At 37.2% G+C, this 23,601-nt stretch overlaps 2 protein-coding genes across 2 annotated transcripts in view; both read right to left on the bottom strand.

The window, feature by feature from the left end:
• The window catches only part of LOC103534673 (RP1 axonemal microtubule associated), a 131,883-nt gene extending 121,707 nt beyond the window's left edge, over positions 1–10,176 (bottom strand). Inside the window, exons 1-4 of the mRNA XM_030444690.1 lie at positions 10,111–10,176; positions 8,878–9,055; positions 7,183–7,314; positions 1,308–1,510 (exon numbers count right to left, since the gene is read on the bottom strand). Coding sequence (XP_030300550.1) covers positions 1,308–1,510; positions 7,183–7,314; positions 8,878–9,055; positions 10,111–10,176 — 579 coding nt within the window. The remainder of the gene's footprint in view (positions 1–1,307; positions 1,511–7,182; positions 7,315–8,877; positions 9,056–10,110) is intronic.
• Positions 10,177–17,533: 7,357 nt separating this feature from the next.
• Positions 17,534–23,601, bottom strand: part of RP1 (RP1 axonemal microtubule associated) — a 30,106-nt gene continuing 24,038 nt past the window's right edge. The window contains exons 9-14 of the mRNA XM_030444689.1: positions 21,168–21,319; positions 20,494–20,572; positions 19,584–19,659; positions 18,004–18,080; positions 17,872–17,903; positions 17,534–17,767 (exon numbers count right to left, since the gene is read on the bottom strand). Of these exons, the coding sequence (XP_030300549.1) occupies positions 17,534–17,767; positions 17,872–17,903; positions 18,004–18,080; positions 19,584–19,659; positions 20,494–20,572; positions 21,168–21,319 (650 nt within the window). The remainder of the gene's footprint in view (positions 17,768–17,871; positions 17,904–18,003; positions 18,081–19,583; positions 19,660–20,493; positions 20,573–21,167; positions 21,320–23,601) is intronic.

Here is a 23,601-nt window from a genome sequence, read left to right as displayed (position 1 = left end):
GAAACAGGACATGTGATGAGGCAAGTGACTTATCCTGCTAAATAGGTGCAGGATAAATTTTAGAGGGAAAGAGGAGGAAGGAAAAGCTCTTATTCATAGGCTTTTTCTTTGTGGATTTATCTACTGCAGAGTAAAGAGTAAAAAGCACTCTGGTGACATTTGCTGTTTCATGCCTGAAAGTAAGTGACAGTGTGATGTAAAAAATCATAAAAGCAGCCTTAGGCACTGAGGGAAAGATTCTGCTCTTTCACAATATCAATATCCACAGCCCACAGCCATAATGGGCAATATCTATTTTAGAGAAGAAAAATTGGTCCAGCTCTTAAGAATGTATGGATTAACACTGCAAACATGTCATTACCCAGCCTTGCTTATAAATTATTCATTAATTAGGAGAAGAGGGTTCCCTGTGGTTCATAATATATAGCTTACATTCTTAGAAAATGAACATTCAGCTGGTTATGTTCCTGCTTATGCCCTGTTCATAGAGAGCATCATTATTAATATTATTGAGAGAAACAATGTTGGTTTGTGCCAAGATTGTAATAGAAGAGATGATGAGTGCAAAAAATAACTGCACAAAATGTGGAAAATATAACTGCAGTTATCTGAGGACAGTTATGTGTTTTACATGCATCTCAGACAGAAAGATTTAAGCAAAACAGAATTTTTAGACCCTTTCCTAATTTCCTCTCACCCTGCCTAGAGAGAGCTTCCTTATTACAACAAAGGTGGGGACATTCTTAAACAACAGCAAAGCTCTTTATATTTTCATATCATGATAACATTTAAGTTTTATTTTGCTCTTCATAATTCCATAAGTAAAGCATCTGGCATTTCAGCTACTTATAATAGGACAGCTGGAAAATTATTTTCCAGCTTATTTTCTTCCATAACTGAACCAGGTCGACAGTGTGCATTTTATAGCATGCTTTGAAAACTGTATGCATGGAGATTTCATTACTAAAGATCCCTAAATGATTGCCAAGTCTTACATCAGACATGGTTTGCTTAGGTGTGGATAGTTTCTAAAGCTGGTTTCAAAACAATTACCTTAAAGAAATCCATTTACTCCCACAGCTGGTCCATTTTGGATTACTATATGAGGGAGAGGGGGTTAAAAGAAAGAGCATTTCCTCTGTTGCTAACTATAACCAAGCTGATTTAATGCAGAATTCATGGAGATTTAGATAGAGATTTATTGTGTGCAGTAAACATAGGAGAAAAACATTTTTTTCTTTTCACGTGACAGAATAATCTTCAGAAAGGATCACATTAAAATAATGGGTTTAGCCTGCATTAACTACCTGAAATTCATCCTCCTGCCCGGGAAGAAACAGCTGCTTTCTGTTGTCCTTGCCAAGAGTTATTGGTCCAGCTACTCCTCTGTCTCCATATATCCAGAGAATGATATTTGCTTCACTTCTTGCATTTCCTGTCAACACCGACACTTTCCATTCATCATCTGAAGGAAGGGGACACTCAGCACCTTGGGGATTTCTCATTTCCTCTGTGAAATACAGAATGTTAGCTGGAGATGAAAATCGACATGAAACTGCCAGTTGCTGTTGTAACTTCAGCACATAAGGAGACCATAACAGAGAAGGGATTGTAGTTTTTCATGGCAAGTGAGATAGTCTGAAAAGACTGATTTATGTTTCTTGTCTTAGACCAAAATGTACTGATTAGCTGAGCTAGAAGAATCAGCTGGAAAATAACAAGTATCTCTCACATGCACTATCATCATATTATTCTTTATACATATTCTGGCTAGGACAGGACAAGGATGCTGTGATGCAGAACCACGGCCATTAAATTGACATTTCTGGTTCCTTAGCTTGACATTTAGAAATGAGCAGAATTACTTGCAAATTCTCCTCTAATGCCTTGTGCTGGAACATTATTAGCAGAATAACATGTCTGGAAATACAGACAATTTTGATTTCAAATTAAAAAGTGATTCAGGAAATTATCTTTCTTCATGTTAAATATTAATTATATGCAATGAAATATTAACAAAAAAGCACAATATATTCTTGCCCAATATGTACAATGCCAGCATTTGTGCTAAGGCAGTTCTGCATGAATGAGACAAGAGGAACACAATATCACTTCATGAATAAAATTCAGAGCTTTAATGGCTGATCAAAAACAATTTTGGAAAACATAAATTTCTCTTTAGAATAGCACCTAGTGATCCTTCATCTACCATTAAGAGGAAAAAAAATACATAAATGTATATATGCAAAGATGTCAAATGGCAGCTCCGTACATGAGATACAAAAACATAGACTCACTCAAAATGTAGTTTTGAGCATTCTAATCAAAGTGGAGTTTATGAACATCCTATGTCTGGAAAACTACTTTTCAATAACGAGACCCCTGTCCATGAAGTCCTTACCCCCAAGAGTTTATAATCTGTTGTGACACAAGAGATAGATATAAACTCTAAATCTGAAAAGATGAACAAATGCATTATATATATACTGTGTCCTGCAGGGATTCCCAAACTGCTCTTCATGAGGCCTTTTCATGCAACTGCAAAGAGACTTTTTAATATGCTATCCATAATGAATATAATCTGTGCTGCAGAAAAATTTCTTTTGTATCCCCCAGCTCATTCTTCACCCACTAAGCAGCTTTCTACAAAACAAGCTTTTGGAGACCAGAGGCTCCAAACACATAATGGAATTCACTTACAAATTTGCAGGATTCATAAATAGCCACTGATATGGATTTGTTGAAGAATTCCCAACGCACCACTGCGTGTGTTCCTGCTGTACTACAGACCTCCCTATCAGACCCTTTTGCTTTTTTGTTTGTCTGATTAAAATACTGTATTGGCTTTCTCTGGGATGGGGTTTTTCCCTTCATTTATTGACCTGCTTTTTACTGAGAGGAAAAACAAAACAAAAAACCAAACCTAGCCAAATCACAACCTAAAAAACCCACAACAACCTACACCAAAAAGAAAAACAAGGGATGTTAAAGCAATCACTCACCACCATCAGCATGACACCCAGCTAGTCCCTGAGGAATGAATATTTTGGAAATCCTCCTCTCCAGTTTCATTTGCAGAGCATGACAATATATATGGTATGAAGCATCTCTTTGGTCAGTTGGAGTCACCAGTTCTGGTTGTGTCCCCTCCTAGTTTTTTGCCATCTTCCCCCCTCCCCACTCCCTACTTGCTGGGAACACAGAGTGAGAAACAGAGAGGAACTCGGGGCTGTGCACTGCTCAGCAGCAGCTACAACATTGGGGTGTTACCTACAGGGCTTTGGTCACCAGGCTAAAACACTGCACCAGACAGACTGCTATGAAAGAAATCAAGTCCATCCCAAGCAGAGTCAGTACAAAAAACAAAATAAAGCTATACCTGCAACATAAATTTTCAAAATTTATCTGGCTGTGGTTTGGGTTTTTTTGCTAGCATTAAAATATAAGTTTGAAGGCAAAGTGAAAAACAGTTCTGAATCCTTGAGACTTGCTTCTTTAATAAACTTTTATGAGAAACAAATAGCAAATCCTACTGAAACATCACTGAAGTAATTGGATAAGTAAAGAAAGATCGATTCAACACTGAGACATGGTCCTGAGCTCTCCTTTAAATTTCCTCAAATGTCACTTTTATGATAATAAATAAATGTGGTTTTTTCAAGTTGTCCTGAAAATGACTTATATAGTTTTTTGGATCCTATAGATTAAAACAAGGCAACTAAAGCACCAGCCTTGAATTATGATCCACTAGCTTTGAACCACTAACTCATGTGGAATATTTTCAGAAGGAATTACAGATTAATTAAGATCCAGTAAAAATTCTGTAATAAAAAAGGTCTAACTTCTGGAATCAGGGGAAAGCATGATTTCAGCCCTGGTAAAGATCCTAAAACTCAGTTAATTTATTTTCAGGAAATTCAGGACTGTAGTAGTATGACTTTTACAGCAGTGCTTCTAACAGTAGTAGCATGAGTTTAGAATGTTTATAGAAATCTAGAAATAGGCAGCAGTGTCATAATAATAATAATAATTGAATTCTTCATCATAATTGACATCAAAATATTCTGAAAGAAAAAAGAAATACATACACCAAAACCAAAGCAAAAGGCAAACATCTTCTGTTCACCTGAATAAAATCTTAGATTTGTTTTTCAACAACTGAAATAACAGAACTATAGCAAATCAGTTGCTTTGGTATAATAAATAAGTTTCTCTAACTGCAGATACCCAGCTCTTTACCTGTAACTTTGAAAGCTAGAGTTCCTCCCAGCCATCTAAAGTCATATCTTTTTCATCCAGAAAAAAAAAAAGGAAAAAAAAAAAAAAAAAAAAGAGTATTTTTATGAAATGTACAGGTATTCAAGCAGCATTCAAGAAGAAATTCCAGGCTGCTTGTATGCTTGGCAAAAGAATTTCATACTCAGGCTATTGCTACCCAAAGCAACACTCAGGTACACTTCAACTTCAAACTACTGCCTCTTGAAAACAATTCTAATGCCCAAACAATTCACAGGCTTGGAATGCTCTTTGCCTTGTAATTTACTGGCTCTTCTTGCAAATGGAAATCAGCAGCATTGATTTGCTACAGGCTAAAAATATTTCAGTGAAAAAAAGAGGATTTGATGGTTACCCTGCATTAGTCAAGGGAGTTTACATGCTTTGGGACACTATGCTCTAAATCTATTGCAACAAAAATTCATTCTGATAGGCCTGCATGTGGCTGATGAAGTCACAATCCTCCACACAGTTTCATAAAAATAACTATATTTTTTTTATTTATCTACCCTAAATCTAAAGCAAAAAAGAAAATTATCTTCTTCCAGAAGATCATATGACTAAGGAGAACTTTTGAAATGAACAATTAAAAAAATTAATCCCTAAAGAAGATGCTTGGAGAATAGAGTTGATGCATTTTTGTTTCATCTATTTGTGTCATCATTTCTAATGTAAAAAAAATGGAAATGAGATCAAATTTTATTTTTATCTTATTTTCTTCTGTAGGTAAAATATATATAAAAAATCATAGTAACTAACAGTATTCAGGATATTCAGGAAAGGAACGTAGGAGCTATAGAAGTAATTTTTCACTAGTGCAATTTGTTAATTAAGATCAAAGATGTTCTAAATGTCACAGACGGAGTTTGTGTCATGGAATCTAATTATGAAATGTCTCCCCGTGTATTCACTGTCACACAGACATGTTTCTACCACTGAAATTTAAACACAATTTGAGGAACACAAAGAACAAGCAAAGAGGAAATACCCAGTACCAAGTCATATGGGAAATTCTTTAAGATTCTTGCATGCCCCCTAGTTGATACACACTATGAAACAAGTCTATGTTTTCCACATGGCTGTTGATTTTGGCTTGCTTTTGCAGCTAGTAACAGCAAAATAAAAAGGAGTTTAAAAACAAAAACAAAAACATAATTTTGAATTTTTGCTTTCAGGTTTTAGTGCCTCAACCCCTTTATCCCTAAACTTGGTGTTTATTTACACACATATATATTATTTCTCTTCTGCTCTCAGCAGCACATCTGATCTGTCTTTAGTCTACAATGTGGTGTCTGGCATGAATTTCAGCTGTCTTGTCTCTGGCATTCTATCTCCATCCTGTGAGAGATGGATGATCTGAGGTAGAAGCTGGGCCCTGCCATCATCCTTCCAAAATGAGAGAAGTTTTGTTAGGAAAAGAAAACTCACACCATAACAGGAGAAACCTGTAGCACTGTAGTTTTCAGTTTAATTAGCCCTCAATCAATTATTATTAGAAACAACAAAAACATAGCTACGGGTTTGCAAACACAGTCTTAAAAAAAGATGCCCTGCCCAGGATTAATCTGCTGTGAGTTTGGATACTCAGCATATTGCTGGATTTATGCTCAGTACAAACTCCACCCTTTCTTGAACGTTAATAGCAACTGAAAAAAGAAAATGAGTGTTTAATGAATATCAGTTTAAAAATTAACTCACCTCTATATGTCAAAAATCAGCTAACTTTAAAGTATTCCAAGTTAAAACATTGTACTATAAATTTGTATTTTCTCTAAAGGGCAGAGTAACTTTGATATTTCTCTTCATTTTGCATAAGCAGAGTCCATATTTATGAATGTCAGAAATACATCTTACAAGGGATGATAGAGCCTGTGAAACCAATTTTGCAGCAGATATTGCTTCTATAAAAGGATCTTTTGTATCCAACCCTAAAAACATCCAGCTTCTTTGAAAACAAGTTTGATGGCTTGTGTATTGTTACCATAGGTTTTAAATGTAGCATATCTCTTCAGCTTTGGGAAGCTTTTGGAAGCATATCAACACTTGGAGAAGGCTTTGTGATGTAAAAATACAAGATGAAGTCTGGTAGATAGAAACGGGAAATGGGTCCTTTGAGCTAAGAATGGAAACAAAGCTGCCAGGAGCAATTAATGATAATTAATAGTAATTCACACCTATGTTTGAATTTAACCAGGATACTTTTGAGGCAACTGAATTTATCTAAAATCCTTCCTGATTCATCACATTCTACTCTACGTACAATGTCTTGTTCACATTGCCAGACTTCCGATGTAAACTTTGAATAGCAGGGTGAGGATCAAGCTCCAAACCAAATCAGGAACCCACCTGAATTATTTGACTGATATATCCTGAATGCCATGAGGACTATCTTTGACCAGCTATGCCCCCCATAGTTGAAAATCTAATAGAATTTTTTCTTTAGGTTTACTCAAAGTACTAGATAATTTTCCACCATGTGAATGTGCCTCAATGTGCTGCATGGAGCTCAGCACTTTCCATTTATCCCTTTTGCTTTTCATATGGCTGTGCAGACAGAGTTCTTGAGTACATTGAAATAAAAGAGAGGCAGGAAGTAAATGCAGCTGTCCCCAGTCCTTAAAAGATGTAACCATTCCCTGTTTTGCTTAGTTCCTTAGTCATACTTTCTTTAGTTACTAGGATACTGAATTTTCCTGTAAAACTTTTGCATTGGGGAAATCATTGTTTAGACCATCTATGCACATTCTGTAGCTAAAGAATAAAGTGGTTCATTATTCTAGTAAAACACACCTGGTAGGGTCCCATTCAGAAGTATGACCTGAACATTTTATCTGTTCCTATCTGCCTAAACTTAGGGCAGATATAAGATAATGCTTTATCACAACCAGTTTGTAAACTGTTGCTTACTTGAGGATGGAAAAGTTGAAAGGCTTTGGGTTACAGGCTTCTGGACTTTTCCTGGTTGGAGTTGAGATTCTCTGAATTCTTTCTTCTCTTGGTTGGGTACTGCAGATGTTCCCATAGGTTCTTCCCGGCCAACTAAAACAATGAAATACGAATTCTGTCTCTAGCTACATATTGTTTGCTTTTTCTTGCTTGGAAGCTTCCCATATGTTCAATGATGAATGCCAGTAACAACTCTCACAACTGTTCAGCAGACTGAACATCAAAATCTTGTCTGTCTTGCAGAGCCACCAGCAATTACCAGCTTTTACTGTTAGCAGTATCCCACAAACAGTGGAAAATATACCAATAAAAGTCTATTTACTGCTTTGAAAATCTAAGTAATGATTTAATATCGGTGTATGAATAAAACGATCTCTAAAAATGTAGATAAATTTCTCCACTCCACTTGATATTTCCTAAGAGTGGAAACTCTAAAATGAAAACTGCTGAAGGCCATTTCTGATACTATGAAGTGGTACACTGACAATCTTGGTTGCTCTCATAGAAAATATTAGCTCCTTTTATCTTCCTTTTACTGAGTAACAGGGATTCAGGAGAACTCAAGCCTGTAATGAAGTAACATTTAACTTTCTATTAATGGCATCCATAAGCCCTGCTTTGTTGAGTATTTCCACTGAAAACCCTGCTCTTCCAAAGATTAACAAAATACTTTCCTCATTTCTACAAGGACACAGTGACTGAAATATTGTTGTCACCTTGTAGCAGGTAGAGATGGTCAGGATGTCAAAACAAGGATTATTGTAATGCTTTTGTATCTCTCAGTATTAATAAAAATAGAACAATTAATAAGAAGACAATTAGTAAGAAAGTATTTGGGACTTTCCCTTTGCTGATGAAAGCAGTCACGTGTCTGGCAAAAATCTGACTGAATTCTCAATTTCAAACTGATGTCCAGTTTAACATTTTCATGAGATGCTTAATTCTTAATCTCTGTGACTTTACCCACCAGATAAGAATACAAATACTTTAATTCCACTCTTTTCTGTAGCTATAAACCAAGTCAGTTGCCTATGTCTGGTAATCAAGTGTTCAGCAAATTAAACTTTTCATTCTCTTTAGGGAGAAGAGGCAAGCAGACAACCCAGGGCATACTGAGAACTAACTTCTGAGTCCTGGCTAGTTGGCTAGAACTGGCCAGCTCCTTCGTGACTGCAGTAGCTCTCATGTCTGACTATGGGACAGAAGAATCACATAATCAATGTCCTAGTGGAGGAAATACAATGTATTTTGCACCTTTAGAAAAGAAACTGCCAAGCAGGTCCTCTCTAAAGTCCTATAAAATCAGGAAAGACTGTGGAATAACTGACAGGAACACTTTTCCCAGGTGCTCAGAATATGAGGCCAGAACAGGGAAAAAACACAGTAATTCAACCCCATCTTTTTATCTGTTTTGATACTTCCACTCAAAAGTTTTTTTGTTGAGTAAAAAAAATAAATATTAAAAAAAATCTCTTGCATTATCTATTATTATAAAACTAGCTACATAGGAGAATTAAAGTGTAAATACAACAAACTTCTCATCTTTATAAATACAGATCAGAGGTGTCAATTTAGCTTTTACACTTTTGGTTTGAATTTGTCATTCAGAAACACAAATCACTAAAGCAAACTGTAGAATATAAAGAAACTACATACATTTGATGGCCTGTGGGTAGAAAAAGATGTTTCTCTCTCCAGTGTTAATGACTGGCTTAGTTTGGCCATCTGGCAGGAGACCAACATATATCCCCTTATTTCTCACTGATTCCAGACTTACAGATCCAGTTTCCAAATTCTTCTCAATTTTAAAGTGACAGTATTCATCACCTGTGCCCTAGGAAATTGAGAACAGAAATGCAAATTCAGTAATTGAATTGATGTAGCTAGAGATGTTAGATGTTTCTTAAGAAACCTTCTAATAACATTTCAGGTTAGCTGTAGGTTCTTCACAATGTCCTACACTACTACATGCACACACACACACAAAGATATGTATGTATGTATATATATATGTTCTCTTGTTCTTTTTTGAACAGAAAAATCAATTACATAATTTGAGTATGTAAAAGATCACATATGAAAGCACTTTTACTTCTGTTAGGATTTTGGCAAAGTCTAGTATATTTTCAAAGGAGTTACCCACTTAATCAACTTATTTCTAAGTTATTCATTAGTGGGTTTCAGCATCAATTTTTTTTTACTGGAAAGCCCTGAACGTGTTTGTGCTCTGCCATAATCAAAATTATTTTATCAGTTTATATCAACAAACAGACACAGGATTAACAAGCAGTGACTCTAATGAGCAAATACTAATGACTTGTTCTCTTTTTTTTTGCTCTCAGATGTAAATTTGCAATATTTAAATTCCTAGTAGGTGAAGAATATAATAAGTTCAAAAATCATAATATTTCAACCACCTCTCAACCCCAATTTTAGTAATAAATATCCTGGTGAGTTATTTAAAGAATAACCTCAATGTTGCCTGATGAAGAAAAATAGCAGGTTAATCCTTTCAGATAAAATAAAACCATTTGTAAAAGCTAGGATGTTAATATCACTTCAGCATCTTCCAAATTCACACTAGTGTAAGTGTGGTGGTTTAGTAAATACCAAAACTTGACAGAGTCATCAGCTATCTAAAAGCAAATAAATTTTAACTGCATCCACACTCAATCATTCAAAAATATAATCAGATTTTTACAATCAAGTGCCGAATAGATATGCAGTTTCTCTTGTACTACTTTTCTATCTTTTCTTGAGTAAATGAATTCCCACTTGAATCCAAACAAGTAAAAAAATATTCTCTATCACTGACAATTGACTCAAACTCTTTGCAAACAGAAGTACAAAACCCAAGAAAACAAACAAAAAACAACAAAACCTGCTTACTGTTCCATTACACTGGTCATCTTTGATCTTCAGATACATTCTTGGGTTTTTCACACTTTCAAACATGCAGACTCCAGAGTCAATTTTATGAACTTTCCAGTAGGATTCCTTCTTCTGCTGACCTGCTCCACTGCAGCTGCCATCAGGTCTAAGGGATAGAGCCTGGCAGAGGCTTGTGTTGAGCAGAATGATGGCCCCATGGTGAAACACACCCTTCAAATCAGAGACAAGTCCTCTGTGAATAGCACATTTTTCTCCATACTAAACTTGGACATCGCTATTGTTTGCACTGATTTAAGTACTTATTAATGTATTTCTGTCTATAAAATGCGAATTATTAAGTCACAAGTAATTAAAGCATACCTCCAGCCTTCGAATATCTCCTGCATTCTGTGCAGGCACTAACTTGGATAGTGGAAATCCTTCCCTATGCCTCAGCATCCCTGCTTTTTATTGTGCAGCAGCGCAGCTCAACACCCAGAGGACGAGCAGGCAGCCAGTTAAGGAACTTGTTGGTTTTTTTTTCCAAGTCATTCATTTCCCATGCAGCTCTCCTTTATGTACCTACCTTCCTGCTTCCCGAAGGTTTACTAAAAAGATTAGAAACTTACTTTTCCCGTGTAGCAGCCGACCCTGTCTGCACACAACGAGCTGCAGCATCAGCACCGCTCGCCGCACTGAGGGAAAACTTCCCCGGTGCCGCTTCCCTCTTAAACTGTAATTGAGCTCCACCTGGTGGGTGGTTGAGCTCTTCCAGCTGGCAATCCTCTGACATTTGATGATATCTTTCAACAGTTTGGTTGAGAAGAATATCTTCTTAATTTCCCCTCTGCCCGCCTTACCTTGACATGCACAACGAATTCCTTGGAAAGCCCAGAGTATCCTGTTGTTTCATCACCTGCTTTGCCTTGAAGATTGAAGGTAACAGTGTGACCTGGCTTGCTGGCTGACTCAAGAATGGCACAACCATTGGGTTGGAGGTGAACACAGAGCTCACAGCAAGCCTTGTCTTTGCTCTAACAAAGTCAAAGTAGGAATAATAAATTATAGGAACTTACAGGAAGCTGAACATGAGCCAGCAGTGTGCCCACATGGGCAAGAAGGCCAATGGCATCCTGGCCTGTATCAGGAACAGCGTGGTCAGCAGGTCCAGGGAAGGGATTCTGCCTCTGTACTCAGCCCTGGTGAGGCCACACCTCGAGTACTGTGTCCAATTCTGGGCCCCTCAGTTTAGGAAGGATATCGAGGTCCTGGAGCAGGTCCAAAGGAGGGCAACCAGGCTGGTGAAGGGACTCAAGCACAGATCCTATGAGGAGAGGCTGAGGGAGCTGGGGCTGTTCAGCCTGGAGAAGAGAAGGCTCAGCCTCATCACTCTCTACAACTCCCTGAAAGGAGGGTGTAGCCGGGTGAGGGTTGGTCTCTTTTGCCAGATGACTTTCAACAAGACAAGAGGGCACAGTCTTAAGTTGTGCCAGGGGAAGGTTAGGTTGGATATTAGAAAGAATTTCTTTACAGAGAGGGTGATCAGACATTGGAATGGGCTGCCCAGGGAAGTAGTGGATTCTCCGTCCCTGGAGATATTTAAAAAAAGGCTGGATATGGCACTCAGTGCCATGGTCTAGCAACCGCAACGGTGGTTCAAGGGTTGGACTTGATGATCTCCAAGGTCCCTTCCAACTCAGCCAATTCTATGATTCTATGATTCTACTAGATATAGCAAAATTCAAAACGGAGAGCATCACAATATAGTTTCTGTATTGTTCAATATTGACAGTCTCGAATGAAAGTGTCTTTATATTTTTCAGGTTTTCAGTGCTTATAGCAAAGCCCTAACTTGGACTCTGGAACTTCAAAGCAAGGAAAGAGTTCATGTTCAGATGTCACAGAACTGAAGATAACATGAGAAATACTTCGGTGCCTGTCTGAGTTAGTCTCAGCCTTCAAACATGGCAAAGGAGGCTGGAAAATCGACATAGACAGGAAATTAACTACAGCAACTCTCTGGCCTCCTTCATTTGCCACAGTGATTTTCCTCATTTCCTTATAATATTCCCCCAGAAAACACTTCAGGAGTCATAAGTTTTACATGAAAGAGTACTGCAACACACTATCCATGCTTGTCTGTTCAGGTTTGCAGGCTGTGTGATCCCATTTTATAGAAGACACGGTATCCTAAATACATATTTAAATATTTTGTCACCTCCACCATCACTCTCATATTTGAATAAGAATAGGATTTCAATAAATGTAAAATGCTAATAAGTACTCCAATATTTAAATAAATAAATAAATAAATAGCCTTCTGGCTCACATAATCTAAAGTATTTGCAGCATCTTGAAGACCTCAAAGAATCAGTATTTCTAGAGAACATTTCAATTTCCAAGACACCACCCTCTAAAGAAAAAGCTTCAAACTCAAAAATGCTGCTTATTAGATTCAATCTATCCCTAAAAGTAAAGGAAAAAATGTTTGGATTTTAGAAGTGGTTGTGAAACAGATGAGCCAGCATGCCCTCAAAATATAATTTAGTATGTACTATAAGATCAGTTGTAATTTTTGTATTACCAGTCTGCCTTACCTTTACCCACCTTCATTCCAAGAGTGCCAAAAAGTTTTAAATAACAACAATTTTCACATTCCCTGGGAAAATAAATGTCTTGCACAATTGAAAATAAGGAAATCAAGTTCCACATTTTCTGTAGGTTGCTCAAACTTTAAAAGGATGTCAGTAGCAAAGCAGAAAGGGCCTGATAGCCTAATGCTATCCTGGATGAAAAATCTTACCCTACTGAGAGTACTCTCTTCTTACTACTGCCACTGTACATCATGTAAATGAAGAACGGAACCAGCTTTGGCTATGAAATTATTCAAAGCATAAATATGGAAGAACTAAAAAAAAAGTGAAAGGGAAACAGCCTCTCCCTTCATCAGTAGCAGTGTTTCATCAGAAAGAACTAATTTCTACAATTTCTTTTGCCTACTTGTATACTGCAAGTGCTGAGAAAGAAAGGCAACAGTAAGACTTTGAAGACAGCATGAAACAAATCAAAATGGATCAAAACAAATCAAAATGGATCAAAACAAATCTGGAATATCTCAGTTGGGTTATAACAGGCATGTTACTTACAAAAAGATCTAAAGGAAAATTGGGATTTAAAAACAATCCTTAGGATTATACATATCTAAAAAGAGGAAATCATCAAATTATAAAATAGAATACTTTGGGTTGAAAGGGACTTTTAAAGGTCATATAACCCAACCACTGCAATAAGCAGGGACATCTTCAACTAGATCAGGTTGCTCATAGCCCATCCAGCCCAACCTTCAATATTTCCAGGGATGAGGCATCTACAACCTCTCTGGGCAATCTGTTCAAGTGTTTCACCACCCTCATTGTAATCAATTTCTTCCTTATATCTAGTCTAAATCTACCTTCCTTTTGTTTAAAACTATTACCCTTTGTCCTATCACAACAAACCCTGCTAAGAAGTTTAGAAGCATAGGAATATAGAATGGCTAAGGTTGGAAGGGACATTGCAGATCACCTATTTCCAACCCCCCTGCCATAGGCAGAGACACCTATGACTAGACCAGGTTGCTCAAGACCCCATTCAAACTGGCCTTGAACACTTCCAGGGAGAGGACATCCACAGCTTCTCTGGGCAACCTTTTCCAGTGTCTTTCCATCCTCACAGGAAAGAATTTTTTCCTAATGTCTAGACTAAATCACCCTTCTTCAAGTTTTAAATCATTGCCCCTTGTCCTCTTGCTACACACCTCTGCAAGAAGTCCTACAAAGTTGGTGTCCATTTTTCTTATAGGCACTCTTTGAGCATTGAATGGCCACAATAACATCCCCCTGGAGTCTTCTGTTCTCTAGGCTGAGCAACCCCAACCATCCCATAATTTCTGTGGCCCTCCTCTGGGCTTGATTCAAGTGCTCCATGTCTCTCCTGTGATGAGGACTCCAGACCTGGGCTTCACATGGGGTCTCACCAGAGTGGAGTAAAGGGACAGAATCACCTCCCTTGACCTGCTGGCCACACTTCTTTGTACATGGACCAGGGTACAGTTGGCTTTCTGGGCTGCAAACACACATTGGTGGCTCAATACCTCAAATCTGTTTCCTCAGGGCTGCTTTTAACCCCTTTGCTTCCCCCCCCCCCCCAGCCTTTATTGATACTGGGGGTTGCCCTGACCCAGGTGCAGGACCCTGCATTTAGCCTTGTTGAACCTCATGGTTTTCACAAGGATCCACTTCTAGGGTTTGTCCAGGTTCCTCTGGATGGCATCCCAGCATCCTGACCATGTCAACATGATATGAGAGCATTCCAGGTACCTTGTCTATGTTTGGCAATTCAATATAATTTACAGCTTGGAATGGCATGGTATTCCAGCATTCTACTAAAAACTCTTTGCAAAGAGTAAAAAATAAACTGAGAAAACAGACAAAGCCCTACATCTAAATTTGCCCATGCACTGGCAGTTTCCCAGGTTCAGTTCTTCAATTCTTAGCTCTTCATCTGACTGGAAGCACAATTAGACAGATTAAAAACAGTATTATTTCCTACCTTGCCAGTTACATGGCCATTGACAAGAGCAAGAGCAAGATGTGGCAATTGATGACTGCTGAATATACATATATTTCTCCTTTTGACATTTACATCAAAAAGACCTAAGAGTTACATGAAAAAAAAAAAGTGTTAGAAGTATGTGAGTTTACTAAATTGCATTTAGTTACAATCAATGATTTATCATTTTCAAAGGAAAAAAGCTAATCAAGTGTTTAACTCAACAGTTGGACCTTTGTGATCAATTAATCCCCTCATCCCTTCAGGAAAGGGCACCTAGAGACTACTGTCTATTTCACAGCCTTGAGGAGAAAAACCATGAAAGCTAATGATAAGGAACAAATTTCTTTTGATCAGAGTATATGTTTAAAAAAAAAAATCCATAAAAAGGATCTGAGGATTCCAGGGCAATGAATGATGCTATAGCAATGAATTTCCATCATAAATAACAGATCATGTGGGGAACATAAAGCTCTCAGGTACGAAAAGAAAATTAATTTTCTTTGTATCCATATTAGAATTTGTAAAGCAAATCTTGCAGTATAGCTCATGGCTTCTAAAGTTTTAAATCTCACCAATTTTCCAAACAATTACCTCTTACATCTATGAAGTACTGATGAAAGCTAAGATAGTGTATTATTGTTCCCAGCAGCAATAGGTTTGGGTTTTTTTAAACATCTGTTCTACCAGTACATCTGTTGCCTATTTGTAAGGTGCAGCTGCCTCCTCTGGTGTCCATACTGTAAGATTTTTGGGATGTCATTGGGATCATGAGAATTATACAGCCAAGGATCATTGTGCCCATTGGGATGGTGCCACAAATCATAAAATTCAGATGGGGCTTCTAGTCCTTGGGGCAAGGCAGGGAGGACACATAACTGTCACAGTGGGTTTCTGCTTTCAGATAGAGATAAACCTTCCTGAGACAGAAAGCTAAATTAAAAATTTAAACCCTGGAGAAATTAAAACACTCTAGACCAAGTAATATGATATAATATGCCATGACGACTTTGAAGGCCTTTAAATTATAATTTTTTAGATCTGCTGAAGACAAATAAACAGTTCTACCAGTATCTGATATATCCTTCTGCTAGGAAGGATAAGTAGATACTTTGTACCAAAGGACTTTATTTCAAAGTACACACAAGGAAGTATGGCCCCTACATGAAAATTAAACAACAGTTCCCTGGTCAGTTCTTGTGGACTATAGTTGCACATGACTTCTCCAGACATTTTGTAGATTCCTTCACATATAAATAAAGCAAACAAATTTGAAAGAAGGGAGAAAGATATTGTTCTGAAGGCAAAAGTGCTGCATGATAGGTGTGTGCATTTGTTTTATATTTTGGTTTGATTTGTACTCTGAGATACAAAAAAAAAGAATACATGGTTATTCCTGTGTCTCTAACTGTTCCTTTGATATCAGGGCAACTTTATCATATTGTTCAAAAAATTAAGTTCTTTTTGATTACCAGCTTGATTCTAAGTATTACTAAATCCTTGTGGGGTTGCAGATCACACTACTAATTTTTCTGGCTTCCAGTCTAAATTAGTTAACAGCCAGTTTATAAATTTATATTGATTTTGTTTTGAACTTTCTAATATATTTTATATTTATCATCATTAACTACTGATACTTTGTGGCGATGCATCAGATGGGGTACTTGCACAGTTATAGACATTACTTGTATAAAATTAAAGAGCTCTATGGATTTACATCTACCATGTAAAGTGTACCCAAGAAGTACAGAATGCAATAAAAATGTCATATGTTTATATCAGGAAAATATCATTAGAAATGCCCTAGTTTATAGAAAGTGTATCCAGATGAAAATCTGGAAACAGTCTGCAGTGTGACCTTGAACTCTACAAGTGAGAAAATTACAAACTCTGTGGTGTCTAAATGATCTATATTAAAATCATATTGGTCTAAAACAAATCATATATAATCCTTCAATTGAAGACACAGCATTAGAAAGCAGCAAAGATGTGCTTACTGCATCTGTGGAAATCAAGAGACCAAATAGCTACAAGCAGGCAGTTTGGTCTATCACCAAATAAATCACAGTTCGTGATACTAAATATTTCTCCTTGGTGGAAGGACACTAACATGTGAAAATGCTTCAAGTCATTTAAGATACTTGCAAATCCTAAAGCTGTAGACAGGAGATTTGAGTTAATCACAGAGTTTGAGTCACCAAGTAAAACTGCTAATAATAGTTTTAGTGAAACAGAGTAACACCTACTTTCAAGGTCTGTAATACTACTGATTTCCAATATTATACATTTGAGTTTTTCTGATGCAGCTTCTCAAAGATGTCTTTACAGGTTATGCTAAGGAGTATTGATTGAACTGCTCTCCATGCACTCTTAAGTGTGTCCTGAAAGATTCTGCTCTATTGTTTTGAAAAAGATGTGTGTAAAGTCCCTGGAAAGATGTCAAAAAGTTTGAGCAGCTCCATCACTATAAAGATAACAAAAATGTGGGCCTTATATAATACATATTATAGCTCAGTCTTAGTAACACAGTTAGGATGAAAGCTGATAAAGAGAAGGAACGGGAAGAGTACCACTAAAATCAATGACAAGGATGGAACAAAATATATATTCATATTATATATGAATATCTGTATGTGTATGCTCCTTATTAATGAACTAGGCCTGGAAATTTTAACTTGGTAGCTTAAATGGATCTAATTAAAAAAGACTGTATCTGTCCTTGCCATGGCAATTTTTTGTGCTTTCTATGTAAACCAAGCATATAATGTCTAGTTCTTATTAATATATGCAAATATTTTAAGTAAGGAAAATGTTAAGTACAATTATTTACTGTTATTCATTACGGGAACCACTATATGAGGTCACAGTGAACTATGAAGTCCTCCTTTCTCTTATCTTTTATAAATCCAGATTTAAAATACTGTACCATATTTGCTTTTCTTGTCACCAAGAGCATCAACTCTGCTATCCGGATGGAGGCAAATGAAGCCATGGGTGATCCTGTTGTAAAACTGAAGCGTGTTGCCTTCTTGGAATTTCCACTTTTCAGCAGCCCACTAGTTTTGTAAACAGCAATTAGGAAAGACTTATGAGAAGATGATACACAGGAATGTCATACATGAGAACAATTGATTTCACTGAAAGCATAATTTGAATGGTTTAAACAAAAATTTTAAAGTACATTCTTACAATTTCCTCTCTCTTGAGTTTCAGCTCTTGCCCTGTATGTAAAGAAAACAAGCAATGAAGTTAGAGCATTCCCGTTCCATCTGATGCAGTTGCAGTGAGGCCAGATTCTCCTCACCACCAATTTTCACTTACTTCCTGGAAATGAACTGGCACCTGCCACAGTCAGTTCTCTAGCAATATTGCCATCATCCTGCCCCTGGTCCAGCCACCTGAAAATCAGAAACCCATTCAGTAAATACAACCTTTATTGACAACTCCCACAATATTGTATTCATGGCACTTAGACACTGATGCTTCCTGTTCTGTTTATTGAAGACTCGAGGCTGACAAACATCAATAGAAAAACACAGCTCTAGTGAAAAGAGATTGACTTTGGCAAAAATGGTTTTGTTTTTGTTCTTGATGAAGCATAAATAAATGCTTTCCTGTACTGCAGTAGAAGAGCCTAAGCCAATCATTGCAAATCAGAGAACTCATAGTGATCCCAGATCAATAACAAAAGGTGTAGTGGTCATGATGTTTTCTCTTCCCATCTCAAGAAGATTCCCTGCCCAGAAAATCCTTGTATAGGGAGGCAAACCCAGCACAGGCAACAACTGTACCATGTCTGAACTATACTTTTACAATGCCATTGTACCTGCTTCACAGATACTTACATAAGCTAAATCAAACTCCATTTGGGTTAAAAGGATTCACAGACTGTGGGAGCAAGATCAGGAAGCACAGCATCAGGGTCTAACAATAACTAGCACATACCCTGTATTTTTCTGCCTGAAATGGGTTTAAACTAAATTATGTATGAAGCTAGCATTATAGATCTCCTCATAGCAGTTCATCTCATGTAGAATATAGAATCAAAATTAGGTCAGGCAGAGATGAGGTTCTCTATCTGATAGGCAGAAAGCCCTTACTCACACATAAATCAGTTTCAGTGTGCACATCACTCACTCTGAGCTGTCTCAGGCAGTTATTTATTCACTTAGAGAAGTGAGAGGAAGAAATAGAATTGAGGTGCCACTGGCAAGCTGCAGCTAGATTCATACGTGACTGGACTTTACTATTTCTAATATTTGCACTGATCTTTATCAATTATAATTTTTCTGTAAGGTGTTAAGAATTAATCAGGCACAGTTAAAAATAGAAATGAGACACAGAACAGAAGCAGCAGCATCTGCAGGGGAAAAGAAAGGGAAGTTAAGATTGTTTCAAATTGCACTGCAGCTCTGTGACAGGATGCAAGGCAAATGAGAAAAAGAACTGTGGTCAGGTAGCTGCACTGATTGTAGCCATGCCACAAGACCTTAAATTCTGATCACTGAACCTCAAGATAATGTCCCTATTAACTTCTGTAAAGTAGGATCAGTGAGCTAGAGAGACAGCAACCCTCTCTTTTGAAAAGCCCTACATCACATGACATGAAAGAATGGATGGACCTGCTGATGACAGATGCAAAGTGTGTCAAAAAAGCACATCTTGAATAGTTCACAGGGTGCAAGAATGGAAATTTTCCAGGCAGAACTTTCTGGGGGGTATTCAGTAGCTCAATACACCAGAGATTTGAGGCAAGTAGAACTCAGAGAGATGTAAAAAAATTAGACTATTTCAGCTCACATTTTAGGAAAAACATATTTCCCTTGACAGTATATTTCAGAAGAAAAAACATGAGTAATTACAAGTTTGTTAGAATCTAGCAGAAATGAAATACCACTAACCTGTGACAAAGAAAGGTATAATCCAAATCTGTTATAGGATCCTTGATTACAACTTTGTCCAGGAACCAGCCATTTCCTAAGAAAAAATTTTAAAATAAATTTTTAAAAAAATAGTTAATGAGAGGCAGATTTAATGAAGTCTTCCTATGGTTTTGTCTCTTCTACTGGAAGTGCAAAATCTGCAGCTCCACTGGCAAGCTGCTACAGTCACAGCTGCCCAGAGGCTGGAGAGAAGACAGGACCTTGTCTAGGTGCTGTGGAGCTGCTTTGGGCCTGCAAGCTGCCAGGTCCCTTTCTGGATGTCATGGCATTGAGAGCTGCACATATCCCTTTCATTTAAAATCATCATTGCATAAGACTTACTTGTTTTGCCAGTCAGAATATCAACAAGATTAGATGGCATCTTATCATGGCTCCAAATAAGCTGCCATGTTTTACAATATTTAGGCTTAAGAGTTTAAAAAAATAAGTCTTGTGCATGCAAGCAATTTGAGTTTCACCATTAATTGGGTGTCTAAAGACAAGATAGTGTAGCCAAAATCTCCAGCTGCATCTTTACAGTGTAACTGACCACGATAAAACCAGAAATCATAATAGCCCATTTTATCTATAACAGACTGAAGACACTCCCCTTCTTCACAGTTTTTCTATAGGGGTTAGGCAAAAATTACAGATGTTGTCCTTAAAATAGTGATTGAGAGTGAAGTGAAAGTGAACATAAAATATTTGAAATTTGTGATGATACAATAAGGTTACTGCATCACTCGAGCAGCTTCCTTAGGAGATTTTGTCTTTCACTTCTAGAATATTTTCATACATTCACTTTAAGAAATAGATGTTATATTAAAAAAAAAAGAAATCTAATAACTTTGCAAGAAGTATTCAGTGGCTATAATGAGAGATTTCTGACCTGATCCAAGACCATTGTGTCCCATAACAATCTTGTACAGGTGTCCAAGGTGCACAGCTTCAACAGCAAAGATGTCAGTCTGTAACCAATCAACAAAATTTCAGTAAAATACAAAAAGCTGAGCATTCTTCAGCCATGGAATCCTGAAGAACCATAAACTCATAGACCTCTTCTGTTGAGATCATCCTTTGAAACATCAACTAATGACAAAGTGAGAACAAACAAAGAAGGATAAGTTTCCTGAAACAAAAGAGGTAAGTAAGCCTGATCACTTTGCTAATGCAAGTAGTTTTATTCAGATAGATGAGATCAGATACACAAAAGAGAAATTCACCAAAAGCTTAACTGGCTGAAAAATTACAAATTATAGCAGATTTCAGTATTAGAAATGCAGACATAAAATGTAAAGTTTCATTTTCTCTTCAGTTATTAAATTAAATTTATAGAAGATTTTAGAAGCAAAGTACCTATTACCTATTTTATAAATGAAAATTCTTTCTTCCAAAAGCACTGGCATATTGTTAGAAACTATTTTTGGTTTAATTATGGAATCCTGTGGCAACACTGAAATGCAATATTTATCTCTTTTACAATTGCACCTTGCCTGGGATAACCACCCATATGAGGGAGAAAAGACAGCCAAACAGATCAGAGAGGTCCTGTCTGTCACTTACTTGTCCTTTTAAAAATTTCTTGGGTTTCTGTGACCTGAGCAGTTGTCTTGACCCTGTATCACCTCTTTCTCCATAGATACAAATAAAGACATCTGCCTCAGTTCCAGCATTCCACAGTTCTCCTGTTGTCACATGCACTTTGTAGACTGTCACTGCCAACAAAAGATGACAACTTTTCATATCACAGACACTACTCTACATACAGTATCACAGAATTACAGAATCAATACACATCAGCTACAGATTCAAGACACAAACAATATCACATATCACAGAATTACAGAATCACAGAATGCCAGGGGTCGGAAAGGACCTCTGAAGATCATCGAGTCCAACACCCCTGCCAGAGCAGGGCCAAAACTAGGGCAGGTCACTCAGAAATGCATCCAGATGGGTCTTGAAAGTCTACAGAGAAGGAGACTCCACAACCTCTCTGAGGACCCTGTTCCAGGGCTCTGTAACCCTTACAATAAAGAAATTCTTCTTCATGTTGAGGTGGAACTTCCTATGCCCTATCCTGAATCCACTGCCCCTTACCCTGGGCACAAGTAAGAAGAGGTTGTCCCTTCCTTCTTGACACCCAACCCTCATATATTTATACACATTAATTAGATCCCCTCTCAGTCTTCTCTTCTCCAGACTAAAATGCCTCAGGTCTCTCAGCCTTTCTTCATAAGGCAGGTGCTTCAGTTCCTTTACAGTCCTCATATCTTCCTATTGTACTCCCAAGTAAATCCCTGTTCCTCTTGAACTGGGGAGCCCAGAACTGGATGCAAGACTCTAGACAAGCACTTTCTTTTAATAACCACTGGAAACTTATTCATGATCAGACCATGTTCCAAGCATTCATGCAAGTGTTTACCTGTTTTAATTTATTTTTTTTTAATGATTATCTCAAATTTCTTTGCATGACACTTGTGTGCAGGTTATTAGTCTGTCTTTAAGCTGTCTTTAAAGAATTTGCTTTGGATAATGGTAACAACCTAGCAGAAGGAGTAATCACTCCACACTGGTTATTTTAATGTGCCCATGAAGAACTAATGCTAGTTTGCTTCTTGCATCAGAGCTAATTCATTTTGAGATGATGACCTCTAAACTCCACTGAAGTATTGTACTGTAGATACATGCTGCTAATAAATGCAGCATAGAGGCTTAAAATAGGTAACTAAAATTCCAGAATTTTTCAAAATATTCTCCCACTTCTCTGCTTTTCATAAGCCTAGGGATCATTCCATCTTTAAAATAAATACTTGTGAGTATTTATAATGCTTACAGCTTTTATCCTAGGAAATTGTTACTGCTTACAGCTTTTATCCTAGGAAACTGTGACTCTTCAAATGGAATGAAGCTCTGCCATGGAAAGTTCAGGTTGGACACTAGGAAAAGGTTCTGCACTGAGAGGGTGGTCAGTCATTGGAACAGGTTGCCTAGGGAAGTGGTTACAGCACCAAGCCTGTGAGAGTTCAAGGAGCATCTGGATCATGCTCTTAAGTCATATGGCCTAGTGTAAGGCAGGGAGATGTACTTTATGTACTATGGGTCACTTCCAATTTGAGGTATTCTATGATTCTTTCCCTTAGATATTCCAGGAAAATGTCTGCAGAACAGAACTTATGAGAAGGAACTTTATTCTTTATGTCTATTGTTCTCTATAAGTACAGAACATCACATTTGTAAACTCACCATCGTGAAATAAGAAAGATTAAGGGTTGAGATTATTTACAATTTAATTCTTTCCCCTATGTCTATTATGAGAGTTAGAACAAGAAGGATGGATGCATATCTTTTTTTCAGATCGGGTATTATTATTTGGACAAAAGCCAGTCACATTTAAGGTACAGAAGTTTTTGATAGTCTTTAGTTGGTTGCATAGTCATGTACTATTTTTTTCCCAGAGTACACCTGTCTAAAATATTCGAAATAGTTTTCATTTAGGAACTGTTAGTTAATACTACATTTTACTTAAATCATTTACCATGTCACTACATGATCTATTTATTGCCCCAAATGTTTTTTTACAGTACAAATATGAACAGACGGTGGCAGGGGCAGAGAATTAATTTCTCCAGGCTAACAATCCTGTGTTAACAGTCCTCTCTATTCCTACATTTTTTTCCTTCATTAACTGTCTATTTTCCAGTTTTTGCAAGAAGAAAAGCAAAGGTCCATCAGCCACCAAACATTGTGTAACTCTGATTTATCCACAGTAAGTAGTTCATCATCATATAACTAAAGATTGCATCATAAAACATGAGCAGAAGGGGACGAAAGTAGGAGAGTTGAGGATAAAAAGTCAAACAAATGGTGCTCAGTCCCTCAGCATTAAAGCCACAAAGTCTCTATGTAATGCTTCTTAACAGTTTAATTCAGACATTTTTCCTTTGAATAAAAAAAGGCTGTTAAACCAGAAAGTGTTTTGGTCTTTTTATTCAGA

The sequence above is a fragment of the Calypte anna genome, chromosome 2 (genome assembly GCF_003957555.1).
Source record: "Calypte anna isolate BGI_N300 chromosome 2, bCalAnn1_v1.p, whole genome shotgun sequence".
NCBI lineage: Eukaryota > Metazoa > Chordata > Aves > Apodiformes > Trochilidae > Calypte > Calypte anna.
This window is presented reverse-complemented; position numbering and strand designations above follow the sequence as displayed.